Source organism: Anoplophora glabripennis, unplaced genomic scaffold, assembly GCF_000390285.2.
Source record: "Anoplophora glabripennis isolate ALB-LARVAE unplaced genomic scaffold, Agla_2.0 scaffold61, whole genome shotgun sequence".
In the NCBI taxonomy this organism is placed as follows: Eukaryota; Metazoa; Arthropoda; class Insecta; order Coleoptera; family Cerambycidae; genus Anoplophora; species Anoplophora glabripennis.
In genome coordinates this window covers 1,220,457-1,234,362 of record NW_019416237.1, presented here as the reverse complement: position 1 = coordinate 1,234,362, position 13,906 = coordinate 1,220,457, and the positions used below count along the sequence as shown (strand labels likewise).

The 13,906-nt window shown below is 30.8% G+C and overlaps 2 protein-coding genes across 2 annotated transcripts in view; one reads left to right on the top strand and one right to left on the bottom strand.

Annotated features, from left to right (window-relative positions):
- The first annotated feature begins 1,147 nt into the window (after nucleotides 1-1,147).
- Nucleotides 1,148-8,597, top strand: LOC108917710 (mucin-17-like). Its single transcript, XM_023455658.1, has 18 exons — nucleotides 1,148-1,221; nucleotides 1,782-1,870; nucleotides 1,931-1,996; nucleotides 2,055-2,123; nucleotides 2,207-2,308; nucleotides 3,216-3,296; nucleotides 3,373-3,480; nucleotides 3,905-4,057; nucleotides 6,012-6,101; nucleotides 6,185-6,232; nucleotides 6,296-6,358; nucleotides 6,831-6,875; nucleotides 7,322-7,417; nucleotides 7,813-7,938; nucleotides 7,993-8,055; nucleotides 8,118-8,183; nucleotides 8,240-8,314; nucleotides 8,375-8,597. The coding sequence occupies exons 1-18, from the start codon at nucleotides 1,148-1,150 to the stop codon at nucleotides 8,557-8,559; spliced, it is 1,599 nt and encodes a 532-aa protein (XP_023311426.1). The 3' UTR covers nucleotides 8,560-8,597.
- A 3,984-nt stretch (nucleotides 8,598-12,581) lies between these two features.
- Nucleotides 12,582-13,906, bottom strand: part of LOC108917709 (putative vitellogenin receptor) — a 31,541-nt gene continuing 30,216 nt past the window's right edge. Inside the window, exons 20-21 of the mRNA XM_018724446.1 lie at nucleotides 13,554-13,738; nucleotides 12,582-12,922 (exon numbers count right to left, since the gene is read on the bottom strand). Coding sequence (XP_018579962.1) covers nucleotides 12,754-12,922; nucleotides 13,554-13,738 — 354 coding nt within the window. The 3' untranslated portion in view covers nucleotides 12,582-12,753. The remainder of the gene's footprint in view (nucleotides 12,923-13,553; nucleotides 13,739-13,906) is intronic.

The following is a 13,906-nucleotide window of genomic DNA, read 5'->3' as shown; positions in this document are numbered from 1 at the left end:
TAAACAGTAGTCTGAGAGACATTGGAATATAGAATATGGATACTATTTCCCGAAGCAAAATCTTGAGAACCTCGACATCGACAATGATTGGTGATTGCTGGTGTGCGACTTTATGAAGTGACCGTTTCGAGTGATTGAAAAAATGAATTTCTCAGAAGTCAATATTTTCATTTTGGCAAGTACCTACTTATCATTTTATTATTAATTCCATAGCATGATTTAAAAAGTTTAATAAAATACAAAACTTTGGAAGTGGTAATTATGAATTCTACCAAAATATTGCGATGATACTTTAATTTTTACTTCGATTTAGGCGTATTACAATTTATTTCATTATTGTGTTAAATTCAGTGCAATATTATCTATATTAATTATTATACAGGGTGTCCCAATAATCCGTGTACATGAAGCTACTACAGTCCTGGAATCAAAATAAGCAGATTTAACTAAACTTATGTCGATCCTAAGTTGCTTCGTTTAGAATGTATCATAGTTAATAAAAAAAGTGTTTTTTTTTTTAAATGAAATAGTGCACAGTAATACATATTTAAACCAAGCAATTGGATGTGAAAAATACCCCCTTTCTTGAATTGATTTGCTCATAATTTTGTCGGAGTCATAGTATAGCTTCTATATTTTGTTTTAAAGATAAAGAGTTTGTTAAAGAAATTTTCCTCTTCTAAATTCTCTCATAAGAACTGTTTAATATGATCACCGTTTTTTGCATTTTGCAGAAAATCTAAATATTTGTTGCTATCGAACGTTCATACGAAATTCACACTGAAAATGTGTTTCCACAATTACATGGAGATTTTCATTTTCATCTACTTAAACATGCTGGTTATGAAGATTTATTATCTCACTATTCATCCTAATTTTTTGTAGAAGTTCATATTTCCAGCTTTGTATTGGAGAATTATTTGCGAGAGTTGAGGACGAGTGGCAGGATCAAGTGGCAGGATCAAACGCGGAATACTGGGACAGCCTGTATAAATATTTATTTGGACATAAATTATATATTATTTCATTACTTTAGATATATTTAATATATATAAGCAGTTTCCACTACAACGTATATGGATGCAGTTCAAAGAGAATATCTTGCATAACGGAGACGTCATATAAATTTTGTTTTATTGTTGGAGACATGGTAATGGAAATTGGTAATATTAAATACTGTCCGGAACATACAATTTGTGACGAAACTGAGGGTACCACACCGTAAGTAACTGATGAATATGTACACGTAAACATAGTATCCTACACATTAAATTTAAAGTTTTTTAATTGGTTATAGGTACATATGTACCTGTATATGAAATGAGTGTTTCAAATATGTACCATTATTATAATTGTAATGCTTGGATATCGCATTTAAGTATACCTTAGCAATAGTGTTAAACATATATAACATTTTGTATATTTTATACAGCTTTGTTGATAATAGTTTAGTTGTAGTTTGACATATTTATCAAAATACTTAGAAAACACGTGACTGCTAATCTAAAAGTAATTTCGTCACCATCGAAAACAGTGTTTTATACAATTTGTAATACAGATTGTGTACAGGTTCTTTACATGGTAATTGTTATCAAATAAATAGTATTGTTTTATCGATGTGCATTGTGCCTATATATTTTATAATAATTTGAATTCATAAATTTTATAAAGACAAAATTACGTATATGTTCTGTATGTACCCAAAGCTTTCGCCAAAATATAGAAGTTACTGTAATTTTTATGAAAATTTGTACCTATATGTATTTTTAGATATTCTCTAGCAAAAAATTATTAGATATTTATCTAATTTTCTATATCTTTCACAGATGTTTCCAAAAAGTGTTATATCCTGATTTGACAGATGTTACAGGTATGTAGATAGTTAAAAAGCAGTGAAATTTTTTTATTGATAGTTTAAATAAATTTGCAGTGCCACCAGAATATGAAATAATAAGTTCTACTAATTTTGAATCTATAGAAGATATCTTTAGCACAGGTAAATATAAATTTAAGAATCAATTTAATATCTCCTTTTAAACATAATAATATTTTAGAAGAATATATTAGTGAATCTATAAATGATGAAGAGACATTAAGTTCTACTGTAGATGATGGCAATATTGGTAAATATTTTTACATATAGATTCTTTATTCATATAAGGAGATAAAATCCAAACATAAGTGTCGGTTTCACGCATGTTTTCAGAGCTATCAGAACAAGAAGAAATAGAGTCGAATGTTCCAACGGAAGTAGTATTAGAAGATATCTCCACATCTTTAACCGATTTCTCTAGTGCTAGCGTTACAGGTAAATTAGTTTTCAAATAAATATATACAGTGTGTCCCTGTAAATACGTGTACAACGGAAGATTACAAATTTCTAATGAATTTTCTAAATAACTTTAATATGCGATAATCGATTTTGACTATTTTTGGCGAGTAAGCTTTAACTGTGTGTTTTCTAAACATACACCGGCTAGAAAATTGATATATGCTGAAAATATATCCGTTCATAACTTTTTTCATTTACACAATGTAATATTTTTCATTTGATAGCTAATACTATTTACAATTTTTCAACATGAATATATGTGTACATATACGAGAAACAAGTTCGCAAAAGTGGTAGTGGCAGTGGAAACGCATGAATACATTTTGGAGAGGATCGAAGAAAACCTCAAAATGAGTACCAGATGCCTAGATAGTGAACTACCAGTTCCTAAAAGTACTGAGTTTAAAGGTTATTATACCCTCAATGCAGTGCAAGATCTTCTTCATTTCACGTTTTCTGTTCGACAATATTAACAAGAGCAATATCCAAAACAAAGGATCGGAGCAGGATAAGATGACTCCCAAAAATGGCCATCACACTCACCACGCGATTATTTTTTGTGAGGCGCTTTGAAATCAAAAATGCGTTTTTCTGCAGAGGAGTGATGGGAGTCGTACCTAATACTATTTATAACAAACTCAGTTTCAATACAATCAATTCAATTTCTCGATTTTGCAAAGGTTTGATGGTCGGGTACAAACATACACAAAATCAGTACCATTTTTTATTAAATATTCTAGTGGCAAGATAAGTAAATATTTAAAAATAATGAAGGAATTTACATTTACGGGACGCCCTGTATATGTATACGGGACGCCCTGCATTTGCGGGACGTCCTGTATATATGCTTGTACAGACACTTCCCTATAGTCATAAATTTTAGATTCTATTTTAGACGAACCTGTAACGATTACAGAAAGTCATATAGAGGCATTAAGTTCTAAGGCAGATAACAATAAAATTGGTAAATAGTTTTCTTATTGTTACTTTTGTTAATATAAATGTATAACAAAAAATGAGAACTTCATACCAATTTACAGATTTTTCTATTTCGAAAGAAGTGGAATCAAAACTGACTACCCTGTCAGTAAATGTACTTAAAAAATCCTCTACATACGCAACAGAACCTTCGATTGTTACTAGCACAGGTAAATTATTTTTAAAATAAATATAAATACGATTTATTTGTAATATAGGATTTAATACCTATTTTAGAAGAATACTTGATTATTTCAACAAATCCCTTAGAAACAATCAATTATACTGCAAATTATAATGAAAATGGTAAATATAATAACTACATTATATTTTCATATCGAAATTATTTTTAAAGTTGTGTCAAAAGTATGGCTATAAATATAGCTTTTGCAGAATTTCTGGAAATTTCAAAACAAAAAGAAGAAAGTTTATTATCAAGCGCAACCGAAAATGTGCCGAAGGAAACCATACCCACAAAATATTCAACAAATGTAGGAGTTACAGTAGGTAGGTAAATAATATGTTTTTATATTATACAAAATTCTTCTTGCAAACAACACTAATTACAGAATATCTACATTTTTCGTTTTTTAGAGTCGTTTACACTAGAAACAACTACTTCAAGTATAGAAGAAAACTTGTCAGTCCCTTCAGGTAAAAATTTTACAGTGGAACCACTCCATTTTAAAACATTTTTTGATGAAGAGGACAACGACATTGATGTGTTAACAACCGAAATAAATAAAGGTACAATTATTAAATTCATAGTGTTTTAACATTTTTATTGTTAATCAGTCGGTATATCGGTACTCCTTCCTATATTTTATAATAAATAATTTTATTATCGATATTTAGTTTATATTGATATCTTGAAACTGTAGATAACAATTTATAATCTATATTTTTATAAGCTGTATTGTCCAAAAACCAAAAGAGGGGATTTTGTAGAAAATTTAGTTGTCATTAGGATATCTGCTTCGCCGTGTTAAATCCAAATGTCGTATCTTATTTAAATAAAGCTAGCTGCAGATCATGCGGTTACTTGACAAATATTTTTTAAACTTAAACAAATGCCGTATCGTGTGGGTTTGCAGCACCCACATCAATACATTCGAAAGTGTGTATTCACTTGGCAAATACGCCACACACCAATAAAATATACATGACACCTGCTGCAATGACCAAATCAGTGGGGTCGATTCCGCACTATGGAATTCGTAATTTCTCTACATTCGTAAAAAAATGTATGTTTTCAGCTATGAAAATTGAATTATTTCAAATATTTCAAAATTTTCACCACCAAGAACGGCGATGACAACATTTCTTACAGTAAGGCGATGTTTTGCATTGTATTGGCTATGTCCTGTCCAAATTTGGTTAGTGCAACTCTATCGGTTTCGAAAATAGGTATATTTTCAGACCCGAAAATTGAATAATTCCAAATATTTCTGATTTTAACCACCAAGAACGGCGGTGACAACATTTTCAATAGTAAGGCGATGTTTCGCATTGTCTTGGGTATGTCCTATCCAAATTTGGTTAGCGCAACTCTCTCGGTTTCCAAAATTCAATTNTGGATCAATTCTAAAAAAGTACATTCACTTACCCGAGCAAAGCAACTCACTTGGGACAGATAGACAGTCGACTAAAATAAAATTTCAACTGAACTATCATATAGCCACAAGACTTTTCTTTGTTGTGGTAGCAAACACGTTTCAGCAAAACGTATTTACTTGTGGCAGCATGAATTTTTTTCTATGAGAGCAAAAATTTTACCTACTGTAGGTAAAATATCTTAGCAAAACCCCTCACTTGGTGGATTTCTTTCAGTGTGACCAAATCAGTGGGGTCGATTCCGCATTATGGAATTCGTAATTTCTCTACATTCTTAAAAAAATGTCAAACGGTTGATTGAAAATTCAATACCTATGTAATGTTTTCAGCCATGAAAATTGAATAATATCAAATATTTCAAATTTTCACCACCAAGAACGGCGGTGATAACATTTCTTACAGTAAGGCGTTGTTTTGCATTGTATTGGCTATGTCCTGTCCAAATTTGGTTAGTGCAACTCTATCGGTTCGAAAATTCAAGACCTACGTTTCTTTTGTAGGTATATTTTCAGACCCGGAAATTGAATAATTCCAAATATTTCTGATTTTAACCACCAAGAACGGCGGTGACAACATTTTCAATAGTAAGGCGATGTTTCGCATTGTCTTGGGTATGTCCTATCCAAATTTGGTTAGCGCAACTCTCTCGGTTTCCAAAATTCAATTATGTTTGTTTTCAGTCACAGAAATCGAATAGTTCTAAATATATATTTCGAATTTTCACCCCCAAAAACGGCAGTGACAACATTTTCAACAGTAAGACAATGTTTCGTATTGTATTGGCTATGTCCTGTTGAAATTTGGTCAACAGCTGCAACGACCACATCAGTGGGGTCGATTCGACAGACTAAAATTCGTAATTTCTCTACATTTGCAAAAAAATGTCAAGCGGTTCATCTGGCATCGCTGTATATATGATACAACTTAGCTTCAACGAATTTAGCCAAATCTGCAAAAAATTGATAAATCTGTTGATGAGTGACCGCATCATCTGGAGCCGGCTTTAGATACAGTTTATTCGTTTATTTTATTTCCGCACAAAGCTGGCAATATTAACTATTTATTATATTATTTAACAAATTTTTAGGAATGAATATAGAAAATCCTTTAAGTCCTGAAGCTGGAATTGCAGAAAAATTTTATTTAAAGGAAAAAGAATCTGTAAAATATGCTCAAGGTGGGTATTTATGTTTATTGGTAGATTTATTTGAAAAATATATTTTTTACTTCAAAATGGCGAGGCTAAAATATTTTTCTTAGCATCCGTTACTCCAGGAACAAGGGAACCAAAAAGAACTACTTTCCAAGGTAGTAAATATATTTTATAAAAATATATAGGTACTATTATTCCTTTATAATACCGTTTTTTAGATATTACTACAACTGAGAAATTTACGACAGCGAAACTTGAAATACATACCACTTTCACAACAGGTAAACTTATTTTTCGAATAGTTAACAGTAGTCGGTCGTTTATATTTATTTTTAATGAACAGTATTTTGTAAGATTTATGTTATGTTTATGTTTATGCCAAGCTTTTATAGACTCTTCCATGGGCGTCCGTAGAAAATTAGTTAGGGAGGAACAAAAGTAAATAAAGATCATAAAAACCAGTAAAACATACTTTGAACGTACATAGTATCTTCTGCAACTTTCATGTGTTAGTGGCTATGACATATTTGTTTCTTGATGCCGCTCAATTGAATTTTTGATTTTGGAGAAAAAAACCTTGAAAAATTTAGAGCATGATTATATGATTATATGAGTAAACGGTTTTTTTGTCACAAGTTGATCCAAAATCCAGAATACAATAACAAAAAAAATAAAAATTATATTAAAAATTTACAATATCGACTATTATTATAAATTGTTGATATTTTTATTAATAAATATTTGACTTTTTAGGTACTACTGTTACTACTACGGAAAATCAATCTGTTTCTACGGAAGGTATGTGTCTATTTATTTTATTTATCTCATTATTTTCCACGTAATAAAAACACTGTAATACCTATTAAATGGTTATGATTATTTAACAATAATCTTAAATATACAAACAAATTTAATAAAGTATGTTGTTATTATGAAATATATCTACCGTGTAGGAAAGCGCCGATGGTCTATCACAAGTTACGTGAGAGCGATAAAGTAAGACATAGAAATCCATGCGATAGAGAAGGATGGCTATAATGAAGGCTTCTCTTTGTCACCGCCCGTTTCGCCTTTCCACAAATAAGATCCACTTCTTATTTGTGGAAGGGCGAAATGGGCGTTGACTATGATACGCCTTACTTATAGCCATCCTTCTCTATCGCATGGATTTCTATGTCTTACTTTATCGCTCTCACGTAACTTGTGATAGACCATCGGCGCTTTCCTACCCGGTATATTTCTAGTGATATCTTCAGCTGCTACATCAGAAAGTCCAATAAAAAGAATTACATCTTCCTCAGTAGGAACTAAACATGATTTACCAGTGACATCGACAGAAGGTAAGTGTAATAGATTCCTAAATCTTTTTTAAATAACAAAATACGTAAAGTATGTACTTAATATAAGTAAATATTTTTAAACTAAATTTATAATTTAATACCTATCTATTTATTTAGTTTCTGTTTGTTGTAATGTTTATAATAACTTAGTTATTTGCCCATTTTTATAAATTTTGTAACATTTAATTTTCAAAATTAAATACATTGAAATGAATGTAAATATAATGTGTATATACATACACCTGTGGACAAAAGTCTCTATAACCTAGAATACTAAAAAAGGTTTAAAGTAAGAAACTAATAAAATCCTGTTTTTTTTTAAGACAATCTGTAGTTTAAGTTGGAAATGTTTTATTGTCCATAGCTGCACCTAAATATGTGTATTTTTTCCTTAGTCACTATAAGTGCAGTTACACCTATTGACAAGACAACACCATTATCAGCAATATCAAATCTTCAGGATGACAATATTATCTATGAAATTAAAAAAGCACGTCCAACATTGTATCTGGGAATAATCGGTAAAATTATTGTAGTTTAAAATTTGTATGTAATATAATCTCTCATATTTTTAGGATTACTAACACCTATCACAGAATCTACTACCCAAACTATGTGCCAGACTACTTCTACTATCGGTAATATTACGTTTTATATTTTTTTGACACGAATTATTATTTCAAAGTATTTTTTGTTGCAGCTTCTGTGCCAAATTTCAAGACAGATCTTAGTACTACTACCACCAGTGCAGTACCTTATACAAAGGGTAATATATTTTTACCCACTTATTTCTATAACAGTGTGAAACATTATTTAATTTAGTTACAGCTCTTGTACCGAATTTCAGAACTGATTTCAGTACAACTACTACTACCAGTGATGTACCTCACACAAAGGGTAAAATTCTATTATTTTTTTTTTTTATAAAGTTAAATCAAATTATACTAATTTTTCTAGCGTTCCTACCCATTTGTAAAACTACTGGCAGATATCCTTCTAAAATCTGCAATCAGTACTATGAATGTGTGAGAATAATGTGGTGGCTGCAAGTTAGAATCAGGACATGCCGTTTTGGACAGGCTTTTAATTCTGTAACATTGACTTGTCGTCGTGATAGCACTTGTCGAGGGGTGTACCGATAAACTTACACCTGGGCCTTTTAATTATTAAAAAATTACTTTTTATTTTATATCTTCTTCATTAAAAAATATGCCTTATTGTTATATGTATTTAATAATTATTTAAATAATGACTGAATAAATGGAAAATTGATTTTATGTTGTATTTATTATGTTACAGAGTATGCCTTTATTCTTTTTAAATTTGAAAAATAATGAACACTTTCAACTTTTGTCATAGGGGGGGGTTTAATCTCAGAAATTATTACATCACCAGTTTTTAATAAAATTTTATATTTTGAGTCTCCTGTGTTACATATTTTATTGAAAATAGCATCCACCTGATACTAAATAAGTTGTAACATACTATACAGGGTGTTTCAAAAAGGTGTTGCCAAACTTGAGGGGGTTATACAGGGTGAGTCAGTTTTTTGTGATAGGATTTTAACAGTTGATAGATTAATTTTTTAATAAGAAAAGTTCCTATAAACGTAGGTCTTAGAACGCTTCGTTTGTGATAAATAGGGTGTTGAAAATAAACTTTTTTTAAGAATTTTTCTTAATATCTCTAAAAGACCAACATATATTGAACTGAAATTTGGTATTAATAACACATTAGTTATGGTGAATCATTTCACCCGCCAGTGACGTGCCTGAGGTCAATTCGTACGCCCGTGATTTTTTCTGGAAAATAACATCATTTCTAAATTTTTTAATCAATTCTAAACAAAACAGATCTCTTTCAATTTTTTATAAAATTAACGGTTTTTGGTTAAATTAATTTGGCATGAAACTGTTCCAACGATATTGGTACCTAATACATTTGTGAATTAATAAGAAAAATATGATGTGCACTAAAAATCAACAAAAACGATTGAATGAATAATAACAGTTGATAGAGAATCATTTTTTAATAAGAAAAGTTCCTATAAACATAGGTCTTAAAACGCTTCGTTTGTGAGATATAGGGTGTAGAAAACAAACATTTTTAAGAATTTTTCTTAATATCTCTAAAAGACCAACAGATATTAAACTGAAATTTGGCATGAAAAAACAAACACAGAACTTAAAAAAAGAACTAATTGACACACACGTTACACAATGTTTGCGTTCTTATGTCAACGTTATGACATTTAATCGTTTTTGTTGATTTTCAGGGTACATCATATTTTTCTTATTACAAATGTATTACCAATATCGTTGGAACAGTTTCATGCCAAATGAATTTAACCAAAAACCGTTCATTTTATAAAAAATTGAAAGAGAGCTGTTTTGTTCAGAATTGATTAAAAAATTTAGAAAAAATGTTATTTTTCAGAAAAATCCACGGATGTACACATTATTTTTTTAAGGGGGCAGTAACCCACCTCAGGCATGTCACTGGTGTGTGAAATGGATAACAGATATCTTTGTTTTATTCACCATAACTAATGTGTTATTAATACCAAATTTCAGTTCAAAATTCTTAAAAAAAAAATATTTTCAACACTATATCTCACAAACGAAGCGTTCTAAGACCTACGTTTATAGGAACTTTTCTTATTAAAAAATGATTCTCTATTATCTGTTAAAATCCTACTACAAAAAACTGACTCACGCTGTAGAGGACATCGCGAAAGAAAATTTTTGTATATAAACCCCTAGTAGGAAATGAGCTGTTTTGGCCCTGGAGCAATTTTTTTCCAAAAACGTAATTATTACGTTAACCCCAAAAGGCTTTGAATTTAAGTAATTTTTATTAAGGATAACGCAAAAATAATAAATGTATAATAATTGTTCAAAACGGTTTGTGGTAGGTTGTTCTTTAGTTTGATGCAAAACTTCTTCCTCAATGGCCACCGTCCTTGTAGTTAGTGGATATCGACTTCTACATCTGGTTTAAAGTTGCCTGCTTCTCTTAACTGACGAACGATTGACGAAAATATTGTTTGGCAATGATGTTGGCGATTCGGAAAGCGTTCAGCTTCTCTAGCGTTGCAACTAGCTTCGCCATAAATAACATGCATGTCTGCATACTCTTCGATTGGTCTATTTCAACAACTTAGAAGCAAAATTTCGTCACAAACAAAACAAATGTGAAAGACTCAGTTGAGTTAGATCATTTATTACGTAACGACTCTGTTCATTTGTTTCACTATTTCTCACAGTGTGACATAGATGATATTGCATGGCTAGATTAGATGCGTGTAATAGAGCTTTTATCACACAGTTGTGGATAAAATCAATTTTTACCAACATTGTGTGTAGGACATGCAGTTGGTAAACACTTATCTGAAGAGACAAACGCATTTATTTTATTTCAAATCATTTTTGCGTTATCCTTAATAAAAATTACTTAAATACCAAAGTCTTTCAGTGTCAATGAGATAACATTACATTTCTGGACAAAAATTGCTCCAGGGCCAAAACGCCTCATTTCTGACTATTTATCTATTTAGGGGTTTATACAGGCTGTCTCCTAAAAGACACCGCAAGCCATAACTCCGTCATTTATAGTCCGATTTTAAAAAACAAAAAATTGCATAATATGGCGCTAAATACGCACCGTATTTATTATTATTTTTTTTGGAAAGTGATAGTATACTTTTTTCAAATGGTAATATAGGTATTTTTTTATTTATTATTCTGCAGATTTTTATTCTGAATGCAATGATGTATATAAAGTTTACTTTTGTGAAACATGTATTACAGAAAAAGCATGAAAATAATAGTCAATACCGCATTATCAGCGCCTGGTCGTTTAAATTGACAACAAACATATTTTGACCAATCATGTATGCCTGGAGAACAAAAAATAATATAAGAAAGCAAGTAAATGTCATTTTAGTGTTCGTGTCTCAGTTTTTTACACATTATACTCTTTCTGTATCATTTAACAGTACGTTATTTATTGAAATAAGCTCAACAGTGCAAAATATGAATAATAATAATCAATTGACGGAAATGATTTAGGTATACTTTCGGTGTAATAAAAATCGTGGTGCAGGAGTCCCCCTTACAGAGAACTATTTCCTCACAGAGAAGTTTCAGAACTACGTAGATTTGTAAGACCTGTAAAACGATAGAGAACAATGGCTACAATTTGTTTCTTTAGTTGTTTTGTGTTTGTTGTTCTTCGTTTAATGTGTTTTGTGTTTAATAATTAATGTTATATTTCGTGTTGAACTTTGTAAATTGTTTTTCTTTTAATTGATATTAATTGTATTGTTTCTCTTCTGTTAACTACAAAATTCCGTTTTGAGTTTTATTTGGTTTGCTGTATTATTTTTTGTTTTCCATGGCACAGATGATTAGTTAAAATACATTTGTCATAAATTAGTGGCTGGGCGCCGAATGTGGTATCGACTAATATTTTGTCGTCTCTTCTGTAATAAATGCTTTACAAAAGTCAAGTTCATATACATCGTTGGATTCAGAAAATAAATCTGCACAATAATAAATAACAAAAAAACTATATTGCCATTTGAAAAAAAAATGTTGACTATCGCTATTTTTTGTTTTTTAAATTCAGACTATAAATAACGGAGTTATGACTTGCGGCGTTTTTTAGTAGACAGCCTGTATATAAAAATTTTCTACCGCAAAATCCTCTATATCCCCCTCAAGTTTGGCAACATCTTTTTGAAACACCCTGTATATTAGAGTGGTCAGATAACTGAGCTTTACTGCTTAAATGTTTAATGTAAACATTGCAATTTATACTGCACATAAAGAAAACAAGGCACAAATCGATGATAGAATGACTATCGATTCATGCTGATTCGTACGCACTAGGACAATATCCCTGACCTCATTTTCTTTTTCTTTCATTTCCATACGTAGCGTGTCGTAACCAGGGGGGCTTTGGGGGCTTTAGCAATCATCTGCAACCACTTCTTCGACTCCCCAGGGAACCGAACCCACACTTTGGGAACCATTGGTATACAGAAATATTTCTATAGAAATCACACACAGGTCCCTTTTCAACAAAGAGCTGGTCGCCAATAAAAAACAAGTCAATTTAAAAAGTGTGTATTAACAATTTTTTATGTATAAAGCACATAAACCATAAAAAATAAATAAATTTTATACAACTGCAACAGTTATAAATAAAATATTTCCTATAAGTTGATTTGCAAATAGTACAACTCTTAATACTGTTATAGCTATTTTCTTTTAAAATAAAGTTAAAAATTTTAATAAAACAATAATACGAATAAACGATCACAAACGGGACCATTAAACAGCACCCATCTCATTTAATTTCTTGGCAAGGTTGCTCGCTGAAATATCGGGATAATCTCCACCAAAATGAACAGGATTGGTGTACTCGTGTTGTCCCGGTTTCAGGAGCGGTTTTTCGTCAGTATGAGTTTTGGAGGTGGAATCAGAATTGTGAAATCGAATACTGGTAAAAAAAATTTATATAAGATTGATGTAAAGCAGATGCGGCTTGCGGAATAATAATATGCCGCCCCCTCTTCCCCACAAGTGAATAGATTCTTAACTAATACTTGCAAAATGAGTGAGGGAAAGAGATATTATTTGATTTATTGTTTAGTATAAAGTTTTCATATTTTCATTTATACAGGGTGTTTCAGACAACATGGACCAAAGTTCGGGGGGGGGCAGATTCCTAACCAAAAAACAGTTATTTTTTCATATCAACATGTGTCCCATTTCACTTTTTTCTTTGATTAAATCCAAGGGCTTGCAAGTAAGCCGGTCCTGTAATTCATGTCCAACATAATAATACCTAGGAATGAGTATTCGGTTCTAAATAGTTAGTTGTCCAAATTTCATTTAATTTCCTCAAGTGGAAATCTGGATTTTTGGAAAAAACATATTTTATTTTAAAACTGACACCCTGTAGGTAAGGAACGAAAAAAATAATCTTGTTTTTAGGTTAGGAATCTGCCCCCGAGCGTTGGCCCATGTTTTCAGAAACACCCTGTACAATAAATATTTAATTTTTGGAAGGTTATGATCTGGGCATACTACAAGATGTATTAAAACAAAAACACTTTTGATTGGCTTACCTAACGTTAAAGCCGCCACTATTTTTCTTCCTTAAAATTATGATCACCGTTGCCACTACAAGTATTATTAAAATGGGTAGTAAAATTCCCAGGACAATTACGCTAGTGTTCTTTTTATTTTGTTGTTCTTGTTTCACCGAAACTGAATGAACTTTAAACTTCCTCCCGTCACCTACAGATTCCAGCTAAAAAAGTTATTTGCATATTAAATACAATTTTTTAATATCTACATAGAGTATGTCCAAGAATGGAGTCAGAAAGAGGAAAAACATTTTTTATTTTATAAAAAAAGTCATTCTCGTTAGAAAATTATAGTTTAACAGATACTAGCAATCTTTTACATTTTCTACACA

What these genes read in the sequence shown, in the direction of transcription:
- LOC108917710 (XM_023455658.1), top strand. Translation starts at nt 1,148, where the DNA reads ATGGTAATGGAAATTGGTAATATTAAATACTGTCCGGAACATACAATT. An exon ending in TGATTTGACAGATGTTACAG is followed by an intron (nt 1,871 to 1,930) that starts GTATGTAGATAG and finishes ATAAATTTGCAG; the next exon opens with TGCCACCAGAATATGAAATA. An exon ending in AACAACCGAAATAAATAAAG is followed by an intron (nt 4,058 to 6,011) that starts GTACAATTATTA and finishes ACAAATTTTTAG; the next exon opens with GAATGAATATAGAAAATCCT.